This window comes from Symsagittifera roscoffensis, unplaced genomic scaffold (genome assembly GCF_963678635.1).
Source record: "Symsagittifera roscoffensis unplaced genomic scaffold, txSymRosc1.1 SCAFFOLD_166, whole genome shotgun sequence".
NCBI classification, from domain to species: domain Eukaryota; kingdom Metazoa; phylum Xenacoelomorpha; order Acoela; family Convolutidae; genus Symsagittifera; species Symsagittifera roscoffensis.
The window spans coordinates 69057-92223 of NW_026971650.1; the positions used below are offsets into that span (position 1 = coordinate 69057).

Sequence of the window (23167 nt, forward strand, 5' to 3'; positions counted from 1 at the left end):
ATTACAAAAAACTTAAATTTACTCTTTTTATTTTCGAAATGAAAATTGAGATGTCTTTGTATAAAAAATGAAAATGAGGATGATTTGATTTTTCCTGTATGTGACGTGCCTTTTTTCTGCAGAAAATTGCAGCCGTTTAACTAGTCGAAACTTTGAAGTTTTGACGAATTTTTTTAAATTATATCAGAAAAGTATCAATGGTCCTGAGCACAAATTATTAGGCGCTGTGAAGTTATTGGGGATTAAATTTTGGCCAGTTTCAGATGACGAATTTGAATTAATTCCTTTTTTTTCAATGTAGCGTAGCGTGATCCGACTTAGAAATCATTACCAATTTAACTGAAACAAGTTAACTGGTCTAAATTACTTACGCGATACTACATGAGAAACAAATCAATAAGTGTTTTTCATATATAGTGAAAAGATGTCTTGCTATTTGGCGTAAAATTTAGTTGGGATTTTTCCCTTCTTAACGCAAAAATGGCTCAGATACGGCGGGTTCAGTTTTCTTAGCGAATTGTATTTATAACGAAGAACTATTTGGACGTTTATACTCCAATCTGTTGCAATTTTTATTTAAATTTTTTGCTTTACGCTTTATGTTTTGATTGTAACGTATTTAATACTAACCAATTTTCAGATAACACCTACATTGTTTTGCAAAACTCTTTTTAGTCAGGCTATTTTGAGAATATTTAGAATAAAGTTTGAGGAATCTGCTTCAACTAAAAATTCCATGATTATTCAAATCATTGGGGCCAAGATCATTCAAACAATCGCTTACAAATTATTTGTGGTGGTTCTTTTATAATATCTTGTAAAAATTGCTAGCCCCGCGTAAATTTCTTGCTTTTTACACTGTTACTCTCACTTTTTCTTAAAGTCAACACATCCCGCGTGGACAAAAAGAACCCGCAAAGTTCTATTCAATCAACACACGTAACACGTACGGTAAATCAGGTTAATGGAATTATCAGGTAATGACAAAATAATTTGCTAGAGTTCGTAATAATGATTTAACTCTGGCTTAATAAGATAATGATCTCACAGTTCAACCTAAGATGGGTTTTCCTAATTCAGTTGTCTTTTAATCAACCCACAAATCCAATCTGTAAAACTTACCGTTTTCTCAAGCTTCTAGATTAGGTTCCCTTTTCGATCCGTACCCAGATTAACAGTCAGGCTACACAAGCACTCAGTGTTAATCTCTCAAAACTTACGATCGGAACTACCAACTTCTCTCGGTTTTGGTTAATTTTTCTCTCTCTGACTGAGAACCAACTACTCTTAATAGTGGCTCCCTCTGTTCTAAAAGCCGCGTACCAATCCCCCCACAAGTATGTCTATTTGTACACCGGTGTAATTAAATATCCCCCTCCCATATAAGTCCCGACATTCACTGCGGTGCATTTCGAATTCGTCCTTTAAACTAAAGGTTCCCTTAGGTACATCAGTTCTAAAGGCTAATCTCCCAGTGGCTATTCAGATCGCTTCAAGTAAATATTACGTCCAACTGAACCTCAGCTAAAGTTCGCGTTGAAATGGCAGCAATCACAAAGTGTTTTTTGGTTTAATCCACACATCATCCAAGCGTTAATTAAGGGTCACCCCGGGGTCACCAGAGGTCAAGCAAAGGCCAATGAGTTCAGAGCCGGGTGGGGGTCCTACCTGCCAAGTTCCATCCATACACGATTATTACTCCCCGAGTTATCACTTTTCAAAGGCTCTTTATCACATTTTCCGGGGATTGGCTACCAACACCGGAAGGAACCAACGGAGAAGATTTTTTTTGCTAGACGTCTTTTTCCGGGGTTTGGGTCTACTTTAAATTAGCGCCATAAAATTAATATGCCCTCCCTCATTATTTTCCGCAAATTGCCTGTTTCCGGTCCCAGGTTTTTTTTCCCAGTGCTAGAAACTTCCGGTCTGACCATCGGATTCGGTCCAAACTGAAACGCCATGCTTGTCTCACCACTACCTACCAACCCTCCAAGTTTCCGCTTCCTAGGGTCACCAGGGTGCAAGAAATAGTTTCCGTAAGTCATAGGGGGTTTATTTGCACAGGCCATAAAACCGGAAGTAGGTGTCCGAAGGGTCTGGGGTTTCAAACTTAAGCTCCCCTTATCTAGGGCTTCCATATACTAAGTTTTGGGGTCATTCCTATTGCTAGGTACCGAGTCCCAATAGGGCGATTTGCATTTCCGGGAACCGTCATCACTCGGCCCCAGGGTGTCCCCCGGATCCAGGGTTTTGCATGCCCGGGTCAAATCATCTCTAGTATCCCTCCTGTGAATTTCACAATGATCCGACCAGTGGTTCCTAAACCGGGGGGGGGGGGGCGGGGGCTAGCACATTCTATCCCCCCTCCAGTTTTCCTCCAAAGACGGGACTAATTCCTCAGAGCTTGGGCTATTTTGAGCTTAGTGCTTTATTTACTTCTCTATTCGCCGAATTGGCTAACCAATCTCACTAGCATACTCCCATTAGTGTATTTTAACAAGATTATAACTCTTACTGTAACAAACAGATTTGAGTTACGCCCCCTTGTTTTCCGGCTAAGTAGATAAGCGTCCTAGATAAAGTGAGGTGTGAGCGAATTGATTTTTTTTCCAATTCTACAGTGAATTGTATTGATTTTGAAGAACTATTTGGACGTATATACTCCACTCTGTTGCATTTTTTATTTGAATTTATACTTCACGCTTTATGTTTCGAATTTTTGATTGTAAAGTATTCAAAACTAACCAATCGTGTTTTATAGATAACACCTACTTTGTTTTGCAAAACTAATTTTTAGTCAGTTTGTTTTAGGAAAATTTAGAATAAAGTTTACCTCCAAATCTAGCTATTTTCCAGTACTTTATTGGAGACCTAAGGGTTTGAGAAAGACTGAGACCATTTGAGTAAGACTGAGACTACGAAGTTTCACGAACTAATCCGGTCAAAAAAAGATGGACAAGCAGACGGTGAAACTCTACCTGAAAATACTTTATGATATAGCTATCCAATCCCGCAATAAGTGAAGTGAACGCAAGTAATTGAAAATTCTTTTTAATATTCTCATTCAAAAAATTAATTAGCAAAAAACGTACAGATTTATTGATATAATGCTATTTCTCAGAACACTTATCAACGCTTACCAATTCAATCACCAAAACTACAGTCGTTAGCTTGCGCGTGATAAGCATACAAAAAATCACTTAAAAATACAAATAACTTCAAAAATTTTACATAATTTTCAGCTTCAATGTGGATCATAATCAAGTATATTGTCATTTTATAGCCAGCATCTTCAAAATCACAAAATACTCTTTTATAGTCGATTAAAAACGATTATAATCTTAATATTGTTTATGTCAATATAATCCACATGGCTGCGGGCGGAAATATTCAATTTAAATTAGTAGAAAAAATGGATTTAATTAATTGCAATAGGTCATAATGAATTTTTTCTTAAGAAATCCAATTTTAATGTTTATCTTGACAAAATGATCAATTTCAGCGCCAAAAATAATGAATTATAAGGACAATATAATCAATTTGGTGGTCTGACTTTTACATCTGCAGTGGATGACAATGGATTATTTTTGTATTATATTGGATTACATTATATTTGATCAAAATTCATGGGCGCTCGATGCGGGAAAAAACTCGAAGTAAGATGCAAACATTTTTTGAAACACAGCTTCTTCAGTAAAGCTTCGTTGTTAACTAGCTTCAGCAGATATTCAATAGAAGCAAAAAACATGCCGACATCTTTCATACTTTTTCGTATCTTTGGTATCTGAACACGGTTACAAGTTATCGAATTTACTATCGCAATTTGCAGTCTGAATTTCTTCAAATTGACGATCGCATATCTGCTTGACAATTGTTTATACTGGAAACCACAAAAAGAGAAACATCTGTGACTAAGCAAATTTGGCCCTACCAAAAGAACTAATCACATAATTTGTTTTGTACCACTGGCAGTTGTCCTTATTACTTTTACATTATATTATTTTGAGATTGATATAGAAAAAATCGTAATTTTTAACCTTTAGCTCTGGAAAAAGATCTCAAAGCATCCACAGCTACTCTTTGAAACTCCAGCATCGTTGCTTTGATCTCTTCATGAATGACTTGTTCTTTTTCAGTCGGCTCGATTTGGATAATAGACCCAATCTCTCCAAATGTAGGTGGATCTGATAACAGTGCTTCCACTTGAGGATTTGACCTTTTTTCTTTCCTGGGAGTTTTGTTGAATGTAAAAGAATTCCTGTCCCCAGCTTCAAGCAAGCAAACATGCAAGGATATTCCACAATCGGGACAATTATTGTCAGATAGCTTCCCGGATATTGAAATTGAGGTGCCGGCTTTTCTTCTGCGCTCCCTTTTTTTGGCGCACAAGTTGGGCAAGTATGTTCGATTTATAGTTTTCATAACTATAGTCATTCATAGCTTTTTGTGACCAGAATCAAAACTTTCTGATATTTTTTCTGTAATAAAACTATTTGTCTGATTTCACACTTCACTTTGCAATAAAAGCATTTACTCGGCCTCAGTAAAATAACTCGGCCGAGTAAATAAAAGCATTTACTCGGCCTCAGTAACTTTCGGACCTCAGTAAAATAATGTGCACGAGGTGAAGAGTAATTTACAGAAACTTCGAAACTATGTATACTTTAAGTATTTGCTATTATAGAAGCTAAAACACAGCCTCCACTTATTTTAGATGCGGCTCGCTTGCAGATATTCAAGCGCAAAACTATTTTTTTTTTCATGTGAGCTGAGGACTTGAAAATATTCAAAAGCTAGTTTATGGTACAATAATTCCACCGCATGCAAAAAAGGCATTTTTCATACTGACGCTTCAAAGTTGCTCAAACGCTATTTTTGGAATCTTATGCGATTTTTTTTTGCTACGCAGAAGTTTTTGTGTTAAATTTAGTGTTTCGGAGAGTTCAACTAATTGATTTAGTTGACCCAAATTAAACCAGAAGAATTTTTTCAAGCATTAAGAGAAACGGACTATGCGTAGACAGGCTGGATAGACTTTCATAGATCCTCTGCGATTCGCAAAAACCACAATTATTTATTAATATTGTTGTTCCACGTGTTGCTCTGTAAGGTTTTTTTCAACTCTGCAATCATGTCTATTCGCTCAGCTGAAACACAGTAAAACCTAAAAGCTACGTGTGGTTTAGAATGAACTTGTTTTAAAGTAAGAAATTGAATTTTAAATTAGGGCTTAATACAGTTAACTCAAACAAGTCAAACCATAGGTATAACAGGAAACCGCATTGGAGTTTCATGAATAAAAATTGATTACAATTAAGTTTAATTGTCAGTGTTCACAAAAACGAAAACTAATTGATTCTATTCAATTTAAAATTGATTTTACTTTTACTATTTTTTGAGGCAACAAAATCCAGTTTTAATCGTTCCCTTTTCACTTTGTTAAGTTTTGAAAGACAATCGATAAAACTCCATTATAATCGATTTAATACTCCAGTATAATCAACGCGCATAAAGTCTTTTCTTTATTTTAAACTAAAATTGGTTACTTGCTGTTCAATTTTTTTTTGCGCAACTTTGATATTTTTGTTACTTTTATTATTTTACTCAATGATTGAATTTTGTTCCTTTTAACAATTTTCCTAATTTATTAGAAAATTCGGGTGGGGGAGGGGGGGTAAAAATGGAGGTCGATTAATCCCCCTTCCATTGACCCCCCCCCCCCCCCACACACACACACACACACACACACACACACACCAGCACCCTAGCTTTACCTTTAAAGAGAAAGAGATTTTCCACTTTGTCTGATCGTAACATGGGAAACGATTAAATTGTTAATATTTTAGACAACAATAATCCATTGTAATTGATATTTTTTTCACTTTTCTCAATTGCCGGTTAAATCATGAATCAAAAAGTATCAATAGTGTCGACCAGTGTCGAATCAAGGTTTAAAAAGGGTCTAATCGTGAGTCAAACAGAGTCGAACTATGGATCGAACAGGATCGAATCAGGTTTTGAACAGCGTCAAATCATTCGTCATACGGAGCCGAATCATGCGTCGAGTAGAGACGAATCATCTCAATCCAGCAGCAAAAAACAATGCTCGGTAGAGACGAATAAAATCGAATCAATCAAATAATAGACAAAGTCCAGCAATATCCAGTATAAAGTCGACCAAAGTCAAACATTGTCCAGCTAAGTCATGCAAACTCACATCATTCGACTCGACAATTTTGAAGATATATTCCTCTCTTCCATGTTGTATGTTCTCAGAAACGTCAACATCCCAATCATCCTCCTTTTTCCAATAACAGATAGTTCAAGGATATACAAATTTTTAATATTAAAATTAACACGACAAAATCTTGAAGAATGAAAATGAAGCTTAACTAACATTAGACTCAATTATTAGAGTTCGAAAACACACTTGTATAGTTCGTATTTGCATACAAACTTCTATCACCACGATGAAATTTACCCCAATTGCTAATATTCAGGGAATTATTAATTAATTAATTAGATTTTCAAAGCAAGTGACAGCAAATTTGTGCTCGAGGTGTTTTTTTCTCTAGATTATTTTTGACATTTTAACTCGCTTTATATTTTTATCAATGTCTCGGGCTCAAATTTAAAAAAGTATTTGTTAATTTTTTAATCTTTTTTGTGAAATTTTGGGCTTTTACATCAGCCAAATTGGAGCAATTAACGCGCAATACCTTTCATTCTATAACGCGTAAGCAGCCAGATAATTGGGACTAGATCGAGTTTGAATTAAAGCAAGCTATTTGTTTTAATATTAATTTTCTCTACCGAAATTATCTTTTTGTTTTTATAAAGCATGTGGAAGATGAGTTTCAGGAAAATGTTTATAGATTGCTTAAATTGAGAACTATTCCACAGAAGATAAAAGGCATTCCGATTAAACAAGGGTTTGCCCTGATATGAGCAAACTTGTTCCAATATCAATAACGGTTGTGGTATAGAGTACAAAGTTTTGATAGAACTGCATTACTAGGCCAAACTGTGTATTATGTGAAATTTTAGAGGATTCCGCAACAGGATGAAAACAGATTTGTTGCTGAATTCGCAACATTGCTTTTTTTCTTCCTCGTTCTATCGGATTCCACAAACAAATAGCTAAATTATTGCATCACTCAAAATCGCTCTAACAACAGCCGAATCCAGAACAAATTGTGGAACTAACAAACACATAGTGATATATGTGTACGTACAGTTACGTTGTTTTCGAAACCGTAACTGTAAGTTAAATCCGCACAATTTAAGCCAAATCCGCAAATTGTTAATATATTCTATAAAATGTAAGCAGATCTGCAAGTTGTAATCAAAATCCACATACTTTTTGCTGAACTCAAAACAACTGGCTATATTAGCTCATTAGGGAATCAGAGACAAAACTGATGTGCCGACAAAATTTATGTTAAAAGTATTTGTGCACGAAAACCACAGAAATTTTGTAAATGGAACTCGATTAGATTATGTAACAAATTTAAAGTCTTGTTGCCGGATTCCAGTGATCTACAGACACCAATCTGTGCGCCTATCCAGTGTACAGATTGGCTTCGTAAGGTACAATTTGTCAAAAAAATTCTCATATTACTGTAATGAAATTATAATATTTAATGACATGCATATGCCCCAGAACAAAAAATGAGTAAAAGAGACTATACTGCATAAAGCCAAATGTGAAAAATATGTATCAAAATTACGTCTAAAAATTAATTTTTCCAAAAAGATATGCAAAATGAAAACAATTTGAAAGGCGATGAATAAAAATTGAATAGCTAATAAAGAGTTTGACAAAATTGTTGACGAGAACGCTATTTATTGGAATTTAGTTTTCTTTTTGTTTAGAAATAATCATGCGACTCTTTTCAGTTTATTGATGAATGAGAAACGGAAAAACAAATATTTAAAAAAAGAGAAACGGAATTGAAATCAGTTCACGTCATTTTCTATAAAATTTTTAAAAGTAACATGCCTAAAAATTTGTGACATTTGATTTGTTTTTAAGTTAAAAACCCTTCCAACACCATAATTTGTTCACTTATAAAGGTACAAAGGAAGCCAAAAGTTGGTTTCGATTTCAACTTTCAAAATTGGATTTCAAATATTTTTTGTTTTTCTCGCTGAGTTAGTTTAATCTAGTTTTCTCATTATTTTTTTCATTTCAAGCAAAATTATTCAGACGTAAAAATTTTTTGAAATTGAAAAAAAAATGTGAAAAAATTAGCACAAACGGCCAAGGCTTACCATAGAAACAGTTTCTATCGGTTTTTCAAGTTATAGTTGTGACTTTTTCAATAAGTTTAATACTACCGCGCAGCTTGTACAGAAACAGTAGTAAATATAAGCTCGGGGTAATTTTTCCTAATTCAAATTAGATTCCAAATGAACCTTGGGTGAGTGAGAGGGTTGCTATCTGGATCTTTGTGTTACCAGCTGGGGCTCGCAGACCTTAATCTTATCCTGGCTCTACGTTCGTTCTGAAAACAAACTAATAGTGAAAAACCTATAGGCTGTAAATGTACACAATTTATAAATGCCTGGCAATTTCTCACCTTAACAATAAAATCGTTCCAACTGATTTGAGGCAGCTAATTTGTTGTTTTAATTCTGGATAGAACTCAAACTTTTACAATTACCATTGTTTTTATCCGCCCAAAACTGATAGTTGGTAATTTTTTTATACTGCAAAACTACTGAAGACCACAATTAACCAAAAGCTACATGAGATCAAAGGAGTTAAAGGACAGTCGAAAAATTTAAAGCTTTTTTGAATATTTTCTAATGAATTAATTGGAGTTCTTATTTTTTGGCTTTTTGATTTACAGTTTTTTTATTTGGTTTTTGTATTTACAGGTTGAGCAGAGAGTATCTTTTGCTGGACAGATAAGTTGCTGTCATTTGAAGAAAAACCATCGAGGCATTTTTACATGGGATCCCTTCCTCTGTGTTCAAATTGGGTTTCCTTTCGACATTAAAATGTCTGTTCTGTTACCTTTCTTGTGTAGAGGTATTCCAGAAGAGTTGGAATTGTATGTCATCTTCAAGTGATAATTGTTTCCCTTCTCGTCGATCATAGTTACGTTTAATGCTTCCCATTAGAGTATTTTTCAGTTATGAGTTTTTGCTGAATCTCGTAGTTCTTCATCTTATTGATTTCTCTGATCCACTCGTCTTCTCCGCTGGATTTATCGCAATTTTTGCAATTCATTAAATGTGCCTCTAACTTCTCTAACTTCTCTAATTCGGAAGTGTTCAAAAGCGACCACTGGAAAGTTCAAAAAATCTGCAAGCAAAATTCTTAACATTTTCTTCTGGTTCCGAGGGGAAAATACAGAATCGTTCTGAGCTTTTTGTTAGCCTTTTCGGGACGTATTTCGTAGATTTTTTTGTTTTGCTTTCAGTGAGGATGGTTTTTGGTTAATAAAACGCCTCTGATCAGCCAGCGAGACTTCCTGTCAATCTTGCTTCTTGTTGACTATCTGTTTCAACTCCCTCTGGGCTGTTCCTAATGATTAGCGAAGTTGCAGGACTTCAATGCACTGGTATCGATAATTTTTTGGCTATGATTGCCAATTGAAATAAATCGCTCCAGTCTTTTCGCGGATTTTATCATGGTTTTCATAAAAACTTGCAATTCAACTCAAGCTCGTTTTTTTTTCGCTAGACTGCACTATGTTAAATAAATTGATTTGATCCTTGCACTAAAGTACTTAAAATGAGAATAAGATAAGATGTTTAATTAATTGATTTAGTTTTCAGTTAAATTATCAGATAAAAAGCATCAAAGCTCTCGAAAGGAGTGGTTGGCTTTAAACAATTTCAGGAGAGACCTGTTAAATAAGTATAAAAGACATAAAATTACTCACAACATTGCCCTTTAACTTGACTTCGAAATAGTTTGAAATTAAATTGAGGCTTATTATTTGTTCTTACGGTGAACACTTTCGAAGAAATTGATGCAATGGTTGCTCGCAAAATAAACGCCAACAAAAATTGCTAGCAGAAAGTAAAGTCATAAAGTAGATGTATCAGAAGCCAATCAAATCCGAGAAAAGAAATTGTTTAGTACGCTTGTCTTCTCATCTCGATTTTGATTGGCTTACAACTTGTCTACTTTGCGACATGTCTACTCTTTGACCGCACTCCTGATGCAATCTATGTGTTTGGTGTGGTTGTTGATACCTTTATAAACGCTATCTACATCACATTATGAATATAAAAGTATTTCATAGACTTTGAAGAGCAGCCATATCGTTCAGGGTTTTGCCGTGAAAAGAGCAGTCTAGCTCTTTTTAATTTCATTCCGTTTCATTTTTTTTTCTAAAACTTTTGTGTGCCCTTTACAGCAGGAATACGATTGAAAACTTACATACAACGCTAATAAGGATGATTGGAATAGCTACTGAACGAGTGGTTCGGTTCGTTCATATTTAGAGTTCAGTCGTAATAATCGATCTGCTCTACCTGCGGCGCATCAACTGTGATCGACGCTTGTACAGCTCTGTTGGAAACATATACCGAGCCTGGGTGACTCTGTTTTCCGCAGGGTTGATATTTACTTAAATGCAGGGTTGATATTTATGAATTAAAGCGAACACTGAGCGTTTGGTTATGATCTTTTTTCTCAATACATAAATCAACCATATGAAGCATTACCTTACAAAAAAAACTAAAATTAAAATTTCGAATGTCTGTTGCAATCTATCAGTGAACCACTTTTTGATAAACATTCTGATAAATCCAATTTAAAATTAATCTTAATAACGCAGTTCTGAAGCTACTAAAAACTAATTACTAATTTATTCAGTTTGAGTTTGGTTACACTTTTTGGCACAGCATGGCTCAACAGCAGGCGCATACTTGAGACACAATCCGTATGGTCTCACAAACTGGGCATCTTGGACAATTCTGTAGTCTGTTTTGTCCTTCGGTATCCTTAGCTCATCTGGCTTCATTCGTACCTGTGAAAACAAAAATAACAATTTTTGACGATTCCGCCGATCTTTTGTTTCGATTTGAATGTAACATTATGGTTCAATACTTTGGTGCGATTGAATTACTTCACGTTTTTGGTTACTGGCATGACCGGTCCGAAAAACTTTGGCGCGCCAACATTGAGTCGCTATGAATATAAGGGTTACCTTTAGTTTATGAAAAATTGGGTTAGAAAAAGTCACTTTTTCAAAAAAAATCAGGGTGCAGCCTTAAGTTTTTCGACTGCATAGTAGCGTCGATGAAAAGACTTTTGGCAAAAAAAACTTTGTTGAAAAAACATGAACAAATTTGAATGAAAAAAATTCAGTGTTCATATTTCTTAATTTCATCACCCCACACGCTATGTTGATTTCAAAGAGGTATATGTTGTATCTGGGGTAACGTATATACAAGACCATTTTAGAAGAAATAGTCGCGGATAAAATTACGATCCTTGGATATCAATATTTTGCCTTATATTTTTGAGTTTTAAACAATTCGATCTTATCAGTATCAAACATTCAACGAAAGTTTTTCTGGAGAAAAAATCTGCTCGCAAACATTCCGTCACTTATTTCTTCGGAAGTCGGAACAAAAAATCTATATTTACAAATACCTAAGTCCGCAATATCCTGAAACATGTAATATACTGATTTACTTGGAGAACGCAGGTTTTATTGTCCGATTTGAAGTTTGAAAATCTCTCTGCGATTTCAATTTGAGACCCGAAATAAATTCCTTTTCCACACAATTTGCCTCTATTGTTGCTTTTCTCATTGATATCCTCTGAGTATTGGTAGTGCTGCCTTTTGCCTTCTTTGAAGATTCTGGTTTGTGCTATTAACTCGGTTCCTTTTTGGTCACTTCCGTGGAATCCAACAGCCCATTCGTTTGGGTTCCCATTCATTGCAAGCCAGTCGTTGTTCCCATCATACCTATATGAGTGGATACCAATAAAACGCTTTATGCACTCTCGGTGGTAGCGAACAGAAATCGAGGAGTTATCAAAGAACGGGCAAAACACATTAAAAAAACTACATTAGCTTGCATCGACCAATGCCATAATCGTAATGTATATTACAATTCAATTCTTTATTTGGACTTAGTTTGATTTTACTACTGTTTTGATTGAAATCTACAAATTGCTCTGACCAAATTTAGTCTAAATAAAAGACTGAATTGTATAAAATTTACTGATAGTACTGAAATACTGATCAAACCCTAAAACAGTAAAAATTTTGCAAAAAATAGTATCTCAAAAAGGTCTTTTAATCATCGTTTTTTTTCATGAAGTTTACAATGTAGAACCTAAATGCCGTGCATGCTCATTTTACTCAAAATTTGTATTCCTATTGGATTGCAATGCTTAAGCGGGGGTGTTCAACAGTGCCGAAGTACAACAGTGCCGAAAAAGGCGGGAAAATTTCAGAATAATTTACACACATTTTCTTAAGAGCGAGAAATTACTGGCGCTAATTATCAAAGAAAATCACTCCAATTTTGGCGCCAATATGTCTGCAGCTGCAAACTAAACAATAATTTTGGCGCCAAAACGTCTAAATTGCAAATTTTCTCGCTCAAAATCTTAAAATTTTACTTAAGATTGTAAACGATCGCTGTTTAATTTTTGATAGCCGCACTTAATATGTTGAAATTTATTCAAATTTTTGGCACTGTTGAACAAAGTTTTCATTTTCGGCACTGTTGAACAAAGTTTTCATTTTCGACACTGTTGTACTTCGGCACTGTTGTACTGCCCCGCTTAAGCTCGTGGTACATAATAACTGTAAAATACGCTAAAAAAGAACTGTCATCGAACTATTTTGAAGCTGTTTATTGCTCATTAAAAGTTTTAAGCAGTGTGCTTTTTATCTTGATTGTTTGTTTAACCGCAAAAAAATTTTGAAAGGAAAACTAGGAAGTTTAGATAGACCAAGTTAACATCTTCCCTAGATAGACCATGTTAACATCTTCCACCCAATTTTGATTTAAATTTGCTGAGAGCTGCTAGGCACAACTGAGAGCTGCTAGGCAACACTAGGCACAAAAAGAATACAAGTTTGCGGGAAAACAAGATATTTTGGCAAGCAACAAATTGACTGCTTACATATTAGCAGGATAGAATATTTGGGTGCCGGAAATCAAACCGACATGTGAAACAAGACTGCTCGTATAACAGGGCAACATGTGAAACAAGACTGCTCGCCCGGGTTGACCTCCATAGACCAAAAATGCTAATCATACAATTCCATAAACTAAGTCTATGAAAAAACACTAATCATACAAATTTCATACATTTTGCTAAAATGGTGTCATTGAACTTTTCTCTTGTTTTGGCATAAATTTTGGTGTATCGTACTAAATAAAAAAGAAAAATTTTTTGTCAAAAAAAATGCTAATCATACAATTTCCATATATGGAAATTGTATGACTAGCATTTTTTTGATGGCGACAACAAAAATTTTTGAGGCGACAACAAGTATTTTTGAAATTGCCCCCAAAAATTTTTTTGTGTTTTTTTTCAACCGCAAAATGATTTTCGTACTCAAACAAACCTTTTCTGAAAAAAAAAACTTTTGTGTGTATAACGTAGTCCTGGATATACTAATATTGGATTTTTTTCCATTTCTCTTGATAACATTTTTCAAAATCGCTTAAGACTCCTCTTTTTTTTGAATGGCATGTTTTTGTATGCCTTGATCAATGTCTGCTAATTTGAAAATTCAAATTTGAGAAATAATCATCTTTGAAAATTTTTGCCAAAATTGAAAAATTTGATACTTTCGTTATATTATTTGCGTGAGACAGAATTAAGGAATTGCAGGCTGTTTCCAAAGCGTTTTTAATGCGTGACGGCCAAACCTTTGGTTACTACGTTTGAATAACCAAGATTTATGTCATTTGTGTTCGGTTACGAACACAACCAATAAATTTTGATAAATTATAATGTAAAAAGTCAAACTTTTTGGTTTATGGAAAAATGCTAGTCATACAATTTCCATATATGGAAAAATACTAATCGTAGACTTTTCATGCAATTTTCTGTACATATGGAATTGCATGAAAAGTGTATGACTAGCATTTTCCCATTTATGGAAATTGTATGACTAGCATTTTTGGTCATTCCGGGCGTATAACAGAACAAAACCCTGAATGTTCCGACTGTCCCTTAATTCATATCGAATAATTGTTGGGAAAAGAAAATATTGATAACCTATAATTTTTGGACAATATCAAAGTGCGAAATGTTTAGTCCTACAAAAACAATACGACCAATCTGATTACCCGTGTTGACCTCCATACACCGAAAATGCTTAACATACAATTCCATACATCATGTGTGGGAGAAATTGCTTGTCATACAATTTTCATACAATTTCGAAAAATGGGTGAAAAAATATATAAACTAATTTCTGCGGCTGTTTGATTCTAATCAAACAATCTGGTGATAAAAATCAGAGGTTTCCGTTTTATGAAAAAAATACTTATCATACAATTCCCATTTATGGAAATTGTATGACTAGCGTTTTTTTAATGGCGACACAAGGAATTTTTTTTTGCCCCAAACTTTTTTTGTTTTTTTTTTCAACCGCAAATTGAATTTTTTGTGTGCATAACATAGTCCTGGGTACAGTTATGTTGGGATTTTTTTTTCCTTTTCGCTTTCGAACTTTTCTCAAAAACGCTGAAAAATCCTATTTCGTTGTATGGCGTGTTTATGTATGCCTCGATTAATGTCAGATAAATTAAAAATTCAAATTTTTAAAATAATCATCGTTGAAAAATTTCGCCAAGTTTTAAAAGTTTGTTATTTTTGTTATATCACTTGTTATTTTTGTAATATCACTTGTGAAAGACAACTTGAAGACAATTCAGGTCGTTTTCTATGCATTGTAAATGCATGAGACCCTCCAAACTTTAGTGCTCTGAGTAAACCAAGGTCTTTGTCACTTGTGTTTGGTTACAAACACAACCAAAATTTTTCAAAAATTAAATTTAGAAACAAAAAATCATTTTTTTGGTTTATGGAAAAATACCTATCATACAATTTTCATATATGGAAAAATGCTTTCCATAGAGTTTTCATACAATTTTCTGTAAGTATGGATTTGTATGAAATTGTATGACAAGAAGTTTCTCATATATGGAAGTTGTATGATAAGAAGTTTTGGTCAACCCAGGTAGTTAGCCTCAATTCAATTTGGAACGATTTTGTTGTGCGGGATAGTTCGCCACGCGTAAGTAATTCGCGTTACGCTCTTAGCAATATGAATAAACTCTTCAAAGCGCGGATAATTTAGTCCAGAACATGGCCAATTTAGTAATTTTCAAACCGCCAGAACTTTTCAAAAAAAGATTGAAGGTAAATTATCTTTTTCAATTTGAACTTAGGAAGTTGATATCTTCATATCATTGAAGTGGTTTTTCACGTGTTAAACTATCTGATGCCATTCCTAAGTACTGAATTATTAAGAATAAACTTTATTATGAACTATTTTTGCCTAAAGTTTAAAAATTAACTTTTTAGAGATGAAAAATTAGGGCGTTCTGAGGTGCTTGTTTAGTATAAATTTCGGCCTGTTATTCTAGTCCCAGAATTTTTGATACTTTAATTTTCACTTAAATAACAATGAAGTTCACTGTCTAGATCAGATGTGTCTGCTGTGAATCACCAACATTTTTAACACACCGATAATAATGAAAATGTAAACATTCTATTCTGTTTTTAATTTATAAAACAGACGATTTCATTATGAACACATATTCTTATCATTGGAAATAATTGCCTGTAATGGAAATGAAAAAAAAAAATTAAGATATAATCTCATTTTTTTTTACCTGTCCATACATTTCAATCCAACCCGAATCCAGCCAGAATTCGGTTGAAAATAGTGCATGCCTCCACGCCATAGCTGCTGACCGGATTTGTGCTTGAATTTAATGTCTCCTCTTGAGTCAAAGTCGTCTGCAGTTAGCGAGATGACGCATAACTTCCGTTTTTCTGATTCTATTGAACCAACTAAAATGGTGGGACAAAAACAGCTGCGCTCAACAAAATAAATCAGTCTGAAATGTGGGGAAATGGAGTGCGCTTAGACATGCTTCAAAGTCTTTCATAGATCCACTGCGAATCGCAGAAAGAGTAGCTTTATTACAATCAAATAACTCAGAACAGCTTTTTCACTAAGACAAACTGGTTAACAACTGAATATTATAAATTAGTGAAGCAACAGAGTTAAGGTTTTATGGCAACATTTTTTCGACAAAACTTCAGCATTTAAAATGTTTGGCGATCCGAAGTACGCATTTGCTTGCTGCCACGAGCGAAATTAAGCACTTCAAGGCTTTCGCGACTCTTCAGCCATCGGCACATTTTTTTTGAATTCAGCGACCTGTGAACTTTTTTGCTTGAATTTTTCTTTGTGTTTTTTGGTCCACCAAAGTCATGTTTTTGGCTAAATAGGCAGCAGGCAAGGTAGCATAAAAACCTGATTTAAATCCGATTTGTATTATTTTTCCTTTATTTTTTTGACTTTTAATGAAAACTTTTTTGTTTTCCATAGAATCAATTAAGTCACTATTTTACAGATGATTTGCAGTTTGAATAATATTACGTGTATTTTGTGTGCAGCAATGGAATGAAGTAAGTTATCACATACAGTTTCTACTTGTTTAATCAAAACTTTCGCCTAAATTTAACTCTTTTGTTTTCGCTTAATATAGATTGCGCCTAAAATAGCCTCCACCTGCAGAAAGTAAGTATATTTGTTGAACACTATATTTGTTTACCGCGGCAGGATGACGCAAAAAACTTGCGCAGTTGATTTTTTTGGTTTTTATTCTTTGATTAAAATCGGATTTAAATCATTGATTTAAATCAGGTTGATTTTAATCATGCAACCCTGCAGAATTTCCCATTATTAAATAAAATACTTTCAATAAAAACTTTCTCGGGTTACTTTTTTCATTCTTTAAGATTTAATCAATCTTTTTATGTCTGAATGAATCCAAATGAATCTCACCTGGCCATTCCTGGGCAAAAGCAATTACTAAGTCCTGTAAATTGCTCTGTCGGCCTCCTTCTTTCTCAGTCAGAATAAACTCTCCGCCTAAAAATAAAAGACATACAATGGTGGGACGTGGGATCAACATAAACTAATCGCCTTTATTTCAGCCAAGCAAAGGTGAGTCACCAGACTCCTTACAAGCCAATATCAATTTGCTGGCAATATTTTTCCTAATCAACGAATCTGAAGGCAGTTAATTAACCTTCCGTGCTTCTAGTGTGTGCTTCCGAGGCACAAGGACCAAGTGGAGGAGTCTTGGCTCAGACCATGATTTCTTACCCTAGAGAAATATTTACGGATGTTCTCCAATGAAGAGAAATTGGCTAGCTATGTGCAGACTCTGCTAGTAATGTAAAACGTGGACCTAAACGAAACAAAATGTTGAAAAAATGAACCAAATAGATAATTGACTGATAATTAAAAAAAAAAGTTAATTAACCTTAAATTCCTCATGTTGTCCTGATGTTTTTGAACATCATTTTAGTTGAAACTGCACGTATTTTGCGCATTTGGCTTTTTTGTTACTGGAGAGTACTTTTTACGAATTAGTTTGACCTGAAATGAAAAAGGTCTCAAAAATGAAACCTCGAAAAATCAACTTGCTGAGAATCTCACAACAGACTGCAATTCGTTTGCACCATTAAGGCTGTTAATGTCTAATTTTTCGAAAATGTTTAGAAAGGCTAACAGACTAAAGCATCTTCAAAAAATTTGAAAAAAACCCACATACAAAACATTTGATTTTTTTTATCAAAGATACACAAAGAGAAATGCTTCTATTGAAATATGCTGCTACATATGGAAATGCTCCCCGTGAAACCTGAACAAGACTGCTCTTATCAGGGCAAAGCCCTAAATGTTCAAACTGACCTTCAAAATTTTAATAAAATAAGAATTGACAAAACTATGATCTAGGCTGATCATATTAAAATTTAAGTGTTACACTTTGAGTAGTGTATGGAATCAATAAAAGCAATTAGCTCCTTCAATTCAGTTTGAAACGATTTTGTAGTGAGGGATAATGCATCACCCGTGTAATTTATAAAACGAGCAGTTTACACAGAATCGTGGTAGATTACTATAAAGCTATGCACGGTGCTAAGCAAATAAGGCGACGGCACATTAAGACGACAAGACATTTAGACGACAAAAAAGTTTTAGCATCCAAAAAACTACAAATACGAGCAATTCCATCCCAATAAATTTTTACGGATTACAAACCACCTAAATGGAGAATTTTCGCCAAGTTATTTGTCATTCCATAATGGTTGATACGTGTTTAACTGTTAAAATTTCCGTTTTGTATTTCTCAAAATTGCCCATGTTGACCAAAAGTCACTATCTTAGGACTTAATTTAATAAAAACCTTACAACTTCCTACAAACTTAGGCTCCAATAATGTTACAAAATAGGAAATGTTTTATAAGAAAGTTGTAAGATAGTGACTTTTCTTAAAAAGTTGTAAGATAGGATCTTTTCCTACAAAAATGTTTCAAGATTTTTTGTTCGTTTTTTAAAAGTTTCTTAAAACCGGCTTCAAAGTTGTCAGCTGTCGCATAGTACAATAACGGAAATTCGTAGCCTTAAATTATTGTTTCGCAACATGAGCTGGCCAAAAAACTCGCACGTTTCCTAGAACTAGTGATTTGCTGTTTACTAGAAGTTTTGTCGAGTTATATTTGAAACCCACATACAACACTTCAACACGTCCAAAGCTATTTAACATGATTCGTCAAGGATATATATTATTTTATGTCCAAACTAATTTTCAACAGCTAATTTTGTATAACTAGGGGTTTTATTGAAAAATAAAATTTTTTGCTTCAGAATTTTTGATTTCACTTGCATACATTATTACGCTACCTGAAAACTTTTACTTCAATGTTCCTTGTGATTTTTTTTGAGTTCTGGGAAAAAGTTGCTATCTTAGAACTCTTCTTATCAGAAAGTTGTAAGATAGCGGAAAGTTCCTACAAATCCTATGAGAAAAACTAAGATAGGGGAATTTTTTCTAAGATGGTCACGCGAGTGTAATTAAATCAATCATTTTGCGTTTTGTATTTCTCAAAAATGTATTCCCGTGTTTACAAAAAATCGTTTCGCGTAGTCAATTTTTCAGAAATGTACTTTTTCTTCTAAAAGTTCAATCAGAAATGGTTGTCGCCTTAACGGCTGTCGCTTTATTTACGGGTCACTGGTGTGTACATCGGGCTGGGCCCATGCAGATCAAGAATTCGATGCCCTGAGGAACCAGAGTTTTGTAAAATTGGTCTGAATAAAAAAACACGCCTTTTTGTTTTTACCAGGACTATCAGCCCAATTTTTTTCTCGTAATATCAATAACTGATTCAATTTGGCTTGCACATTTATTCAAATGATAGGAAAGATTATAAAAAATTGTGCAGCGCGGAAGAAAATCACTTTAGAAATGCCAACTTCTTTCAAAACTATGTTGATACTTCAACTGGGGTACATACAAATGGAGCGAAAAGATAGAGGTTGCGATTAAAATCTAATATCAAGAAAATCAAGAGCTCACAATTTGAAATAGTAGGGTTGTATCTTAAATTATTATTAAAAACTATCTTATCTAAATTATGTGGAGAGAGCATAAAAAAAACAATTTTCTGTATGCATTCAAAAAATTCTCACAAATGTTTTTTCACTTATCATAAGATTTTGGCATATCAACAAACTTTTTTGTATTTTTTATCATTTATCATCTGAGTTTTTTTAATCTTGATCAAATTAGTAATAAACACGAAAATGTATTTTGGTGCAAGCATTTACCCGTAAATAGTAATTGTCAGCTTAGAAAATATCTTTTTGTCTCACCCTTTTCTCTGGAAAAAGATCGTAAAGCGTCCACAGCCGCACTCTGATACACCGGCATCGTTGCTTTGATCTCTTCGTGAATCACTTGTTCTTCTTTTGTCGGTTCCTCTTGGATCAATAACTCAATTTCTCCAAATTTTGGGGTCGAAAATAACGACCCCACCCCCTCAGTGACATATCCCCCGTCCAAGAGGCAAACATGCATGGGTCTACCACAGTCAGGACAATTTCCACTGTTTGCTAAACTGGACCTTCCTTTTCTGCGCGCTCTTTGTTGGGCGCATGATAAAGGCATTTTAATCAAAAACTCCTATTTCGATATCTTTCAGCTCACCTTTTTTCCCTGCTGCATTTAGAGAGCGTTCCAAGTCTTATTACCATGAGATATTTGCTGTAGCTTGAGCAATTTTCCAAATTCTTCGGAAAGATTTGAAAAAACCTATACCAAAAAACCGGTATGGAAAATTTCAATATCTGTATTTTTTATCATAGCATAAATTGTCAATTTTTAACAACGAAATATTTTGGTTGAATCACAACAGCGTTTAAAAGGTGAGCTGAAGCAAAGGACGAGATCCCCCTACGAAATAATATTTAACCGGTTATAGCAATCAACACAAATTAGTTATAAAACAACAAATTAATTCAGTTAATCAACAATTCATAGCTGCTTCAAACTTGCTCTCAAATATTTGTCGTATTTTTTAAACTTTACAATATGAAGAAAACAATACTCAGATTTAAACTTCTGGTCAAAAGAAAAAGCACAATTTTTATGCTGATGAACAGTCTAATTTTTCGGTAGAAGCTAGAAATGTTTTGATCACACAAAGACAAATTATAAGTTTGCATGCAAAAAGCGAGCTTTTTCGGACGTTTTTGAAGCCATCTGATCTCTGCTCCCTAAATCACTCATGCTTTACTCAATGGGCGAGACAACAGCAAAAAAAGCTAGTGCACTAAATATTAACCGATTGGTTAATTGTGACGGAAAAAGTGGAAACCAGCAGCAACGGGGAAAAGCGACCTGTGAGACATTTTCAGAGCGCACAAAAATTGAACAGGACCAAATCTTCGAGTATGTGGAACACCTAGCAGTTAGAAACGTACGTTCAATCATCAAGCTACCGCGCATCAGCGGTTCTGGGACAAGAGTATCACCGGAATGCCACTAATCAGGGGCGGAATAAGGGGGGGTGGGGGCTTTAGTTGGGGGGGGGGGGGGGGGGGGCGGACGCTCCTTCTTCCCTCAGGGATTCGACACCCTGCCGACCCAAAGGGTCCCCCCTTTGGTACTTATTAAGAAATCCACTTTTGGCCGACCGAAATTTTTCCTAAGGCACGTTTGGCTCCAATATCTACTAATTTTGAGGGGGGAACGCGCGCCGAAAAAACGCAATTTTTTGGTCAAAATTTTCTAAAAAGTGCCTAAAAACGCCTTTTTTGACGTTTTTTTTTTCAAATCAATTTGGTCGACCTAAAAAGAAGGTCGTCAAAATTTTCGATTTCTTTTTGAAAATCCGCCCCCCCCCCTCGAGAAAATCATTGATCCGCCCCTGCCACTAATGCTTCACGAAAGAAAGAACTGAAATATTGGGCTACGCTTTTTAATTAAAAAATAAGCTTTCAGCTAGTAGCCGTTTTACATTTGTTTTGTAATCCCAGTAGTCATTTTAACAACAAAAATTATCAAACCATCAGCAGCAATTTTTGCATCATGGCTGTTCTGTTTATGCCCATGGCTGTTCTGTTAAAATTCATTGAAAGTCCATGAAAAGGGGGAGGTGACAAAAATATTCAACGGCCAAAGTCAACACTTTAATTTCCGAAGTATATAAATTGTCGCCAACTGTATTTCAATCAACATAACACAATACTGTTTTAGCACTAACACACTCACTGGATGGCAAAGTGACAGGTTTTTAATGAAATTGGCACCAAATTGACAAACAGCTCAGTAGTATGCATATAGTGCGTTAGGATCGGGGGGGGGGGGGGGGTTGTCATACATGGATGACCATTAGGTATAAATCATAATGGTCACCATGTATTAAATGATCAGCAATGGTCACCATGTAATAATCCTAATTGTCACCATGTATAATTTTATACCTAATTGTCACCATGTATAATTTTATACCTAATAGTCCGCATGTAAAACTTTGGTATATTATTGAGTATTCCCACTGAACGTTGTGGAAACGGAATGGAATTAAGGTTTGGTCGGTGCATGTTTTCCCTTCTAAAGTTTGGAGGTATTGGCTTGTTTACATGTAAAATGACGTTATATACCTATTATATGCAATCAGTTGAACCTAATGCAACCAAACTATATGGTATATAGGAAAGCACCAGATTTTGGCAGCGTAGCTTAACTGTTGGCTCCGGTGAACGATTTTCTTCAAAAATGCGTGTTTTATTGCTGAATCTCGAAGAGAGGAAAATTCGTCAATTGCGGCGGCCGCCACCTCTATTTAGGCAAAAACTAATGATCAATTTGACCGAAATAAGAATGAAAAATTTCTTTAAGCCAACTGAAGGTAAAAAACAAAGAAAAATTATGGAACACTGAAAACTCTAAAATAATGAAATTGGCTTGAAAAGTTCGACATTTCCATTTTCCTTGTCTACAGGAGACTGAAAAAACGTCTGAAATCTATGACAAAAGCTTTGATTTTAGAAAAGGTTGAAAGAGCTAATAAGTTGAAGTGGCTAAAGATCTTGAAAAACGAGAACACTGATGAAAGCAAAAAGTGTCCATTAATTTTGCTGCAGCCATTTCTAAGACTTGCATCTACCACTTTTTATATGAAAAAGGAAACAATTTTCGGGGCTTCTAGAAAACGTTTAGTACTTACTATTAACTTTATTGTGCTAACCGAATTTTTAAAAAGATGCATGTTCCTACAAACTCTATGGTCTTGGTGAAAATAGATATGAAATGAAATGGTTGAATTACACACACAATCTTCTAAAACGAGTGTTGTTTAAATGCACCAAAAAAAAACAATTTTGTGTCAATTCCAAAATGGAAACTCTCAAAACCGTTCCAGATAAAATAGTATAACGCAGAACCAAAGAGCAGATTTGAAGTAACCCGCCATTACCCAACTGTGAACAAACGTGGAAAGTAAGTATAATTTAGTACTCTAATTTACAACATTAAACTTTGTATTCAACTTGAATCAAACATACAACCTTAGAGTTTTTTTTGTTTGTTTTGCGTCTTTCTGACTGCGGTGCTGAGTCTTCAACTGCTT

General features: G+C 34.6%; 1 protein-coding gene across 6 annotated transcripts; it reads right to left on the reverse strand.

Annotated features, from left to right (window-relative positions):
- Positions 1-10776: 10776 nt before the first annotated feature.
- Positions 10777-20638, reverse strand: LOC134856632 (uncharacterized). 6 transcript variants are annotated; one of them, XM_063872902.1, is made up of 6 exons: positions 20507-20638; positions 19908-20217; positions 17028-17114; positions 15844-16024; positions 11663-11939; positions 10777-10991 (listed from the first exon to the last, which is right to left on the reverse strand). In XM_063872902.1, exons 2-6 carry the CDS (start codon positions 20200-20202, stop codon positions 10830-10832), a joined length of 1002 nt encoding a protein of 333 aa, XP_063728972.1. In that variant the 5' UTR covers positions 20203-20217; positions 20507-20638; the 3' UTR covers positions 10777-10829. The 6 variants fall into 6 exon arrangements, with proteins under 6 accessions (XP_063728972.1, XP_063728975.1, XP_063728973.1 ...); XM_063872905.1 differs by having other exon boundaries at positions 19908-20229; XM_063872903.1 differs by having other exon boundaries at positions 20492-20638.
- Between the last annotated feature and the right edge of the window lie 2529 nt (positions 20639-23167).

Bases quoted from the DNA above. Each gene is read 5' to 3' on its own strand.
- LOC134856632 (XM_063872902.1), bottom strand. From the start codon at position 20,202: ATGCCTTTATCATGCGCCCAACAAAGAGCGCGCAGAAAAGGAAGGTCC. The intron at 16,025-17,027 runs GTGAGATTCATT...CCACCATTTTAG, and splicing joins TTTTGCCCAGGAATGGCCAG to TTGGTTCAATAGAATCAGAA. The intron at 11,940-15,843 runs GTAAAAAAAAAT...CCACTCATATAG, and splicing joins GGATTGAAATGTATGGACAG to GTATGATGGGAACAACGACT.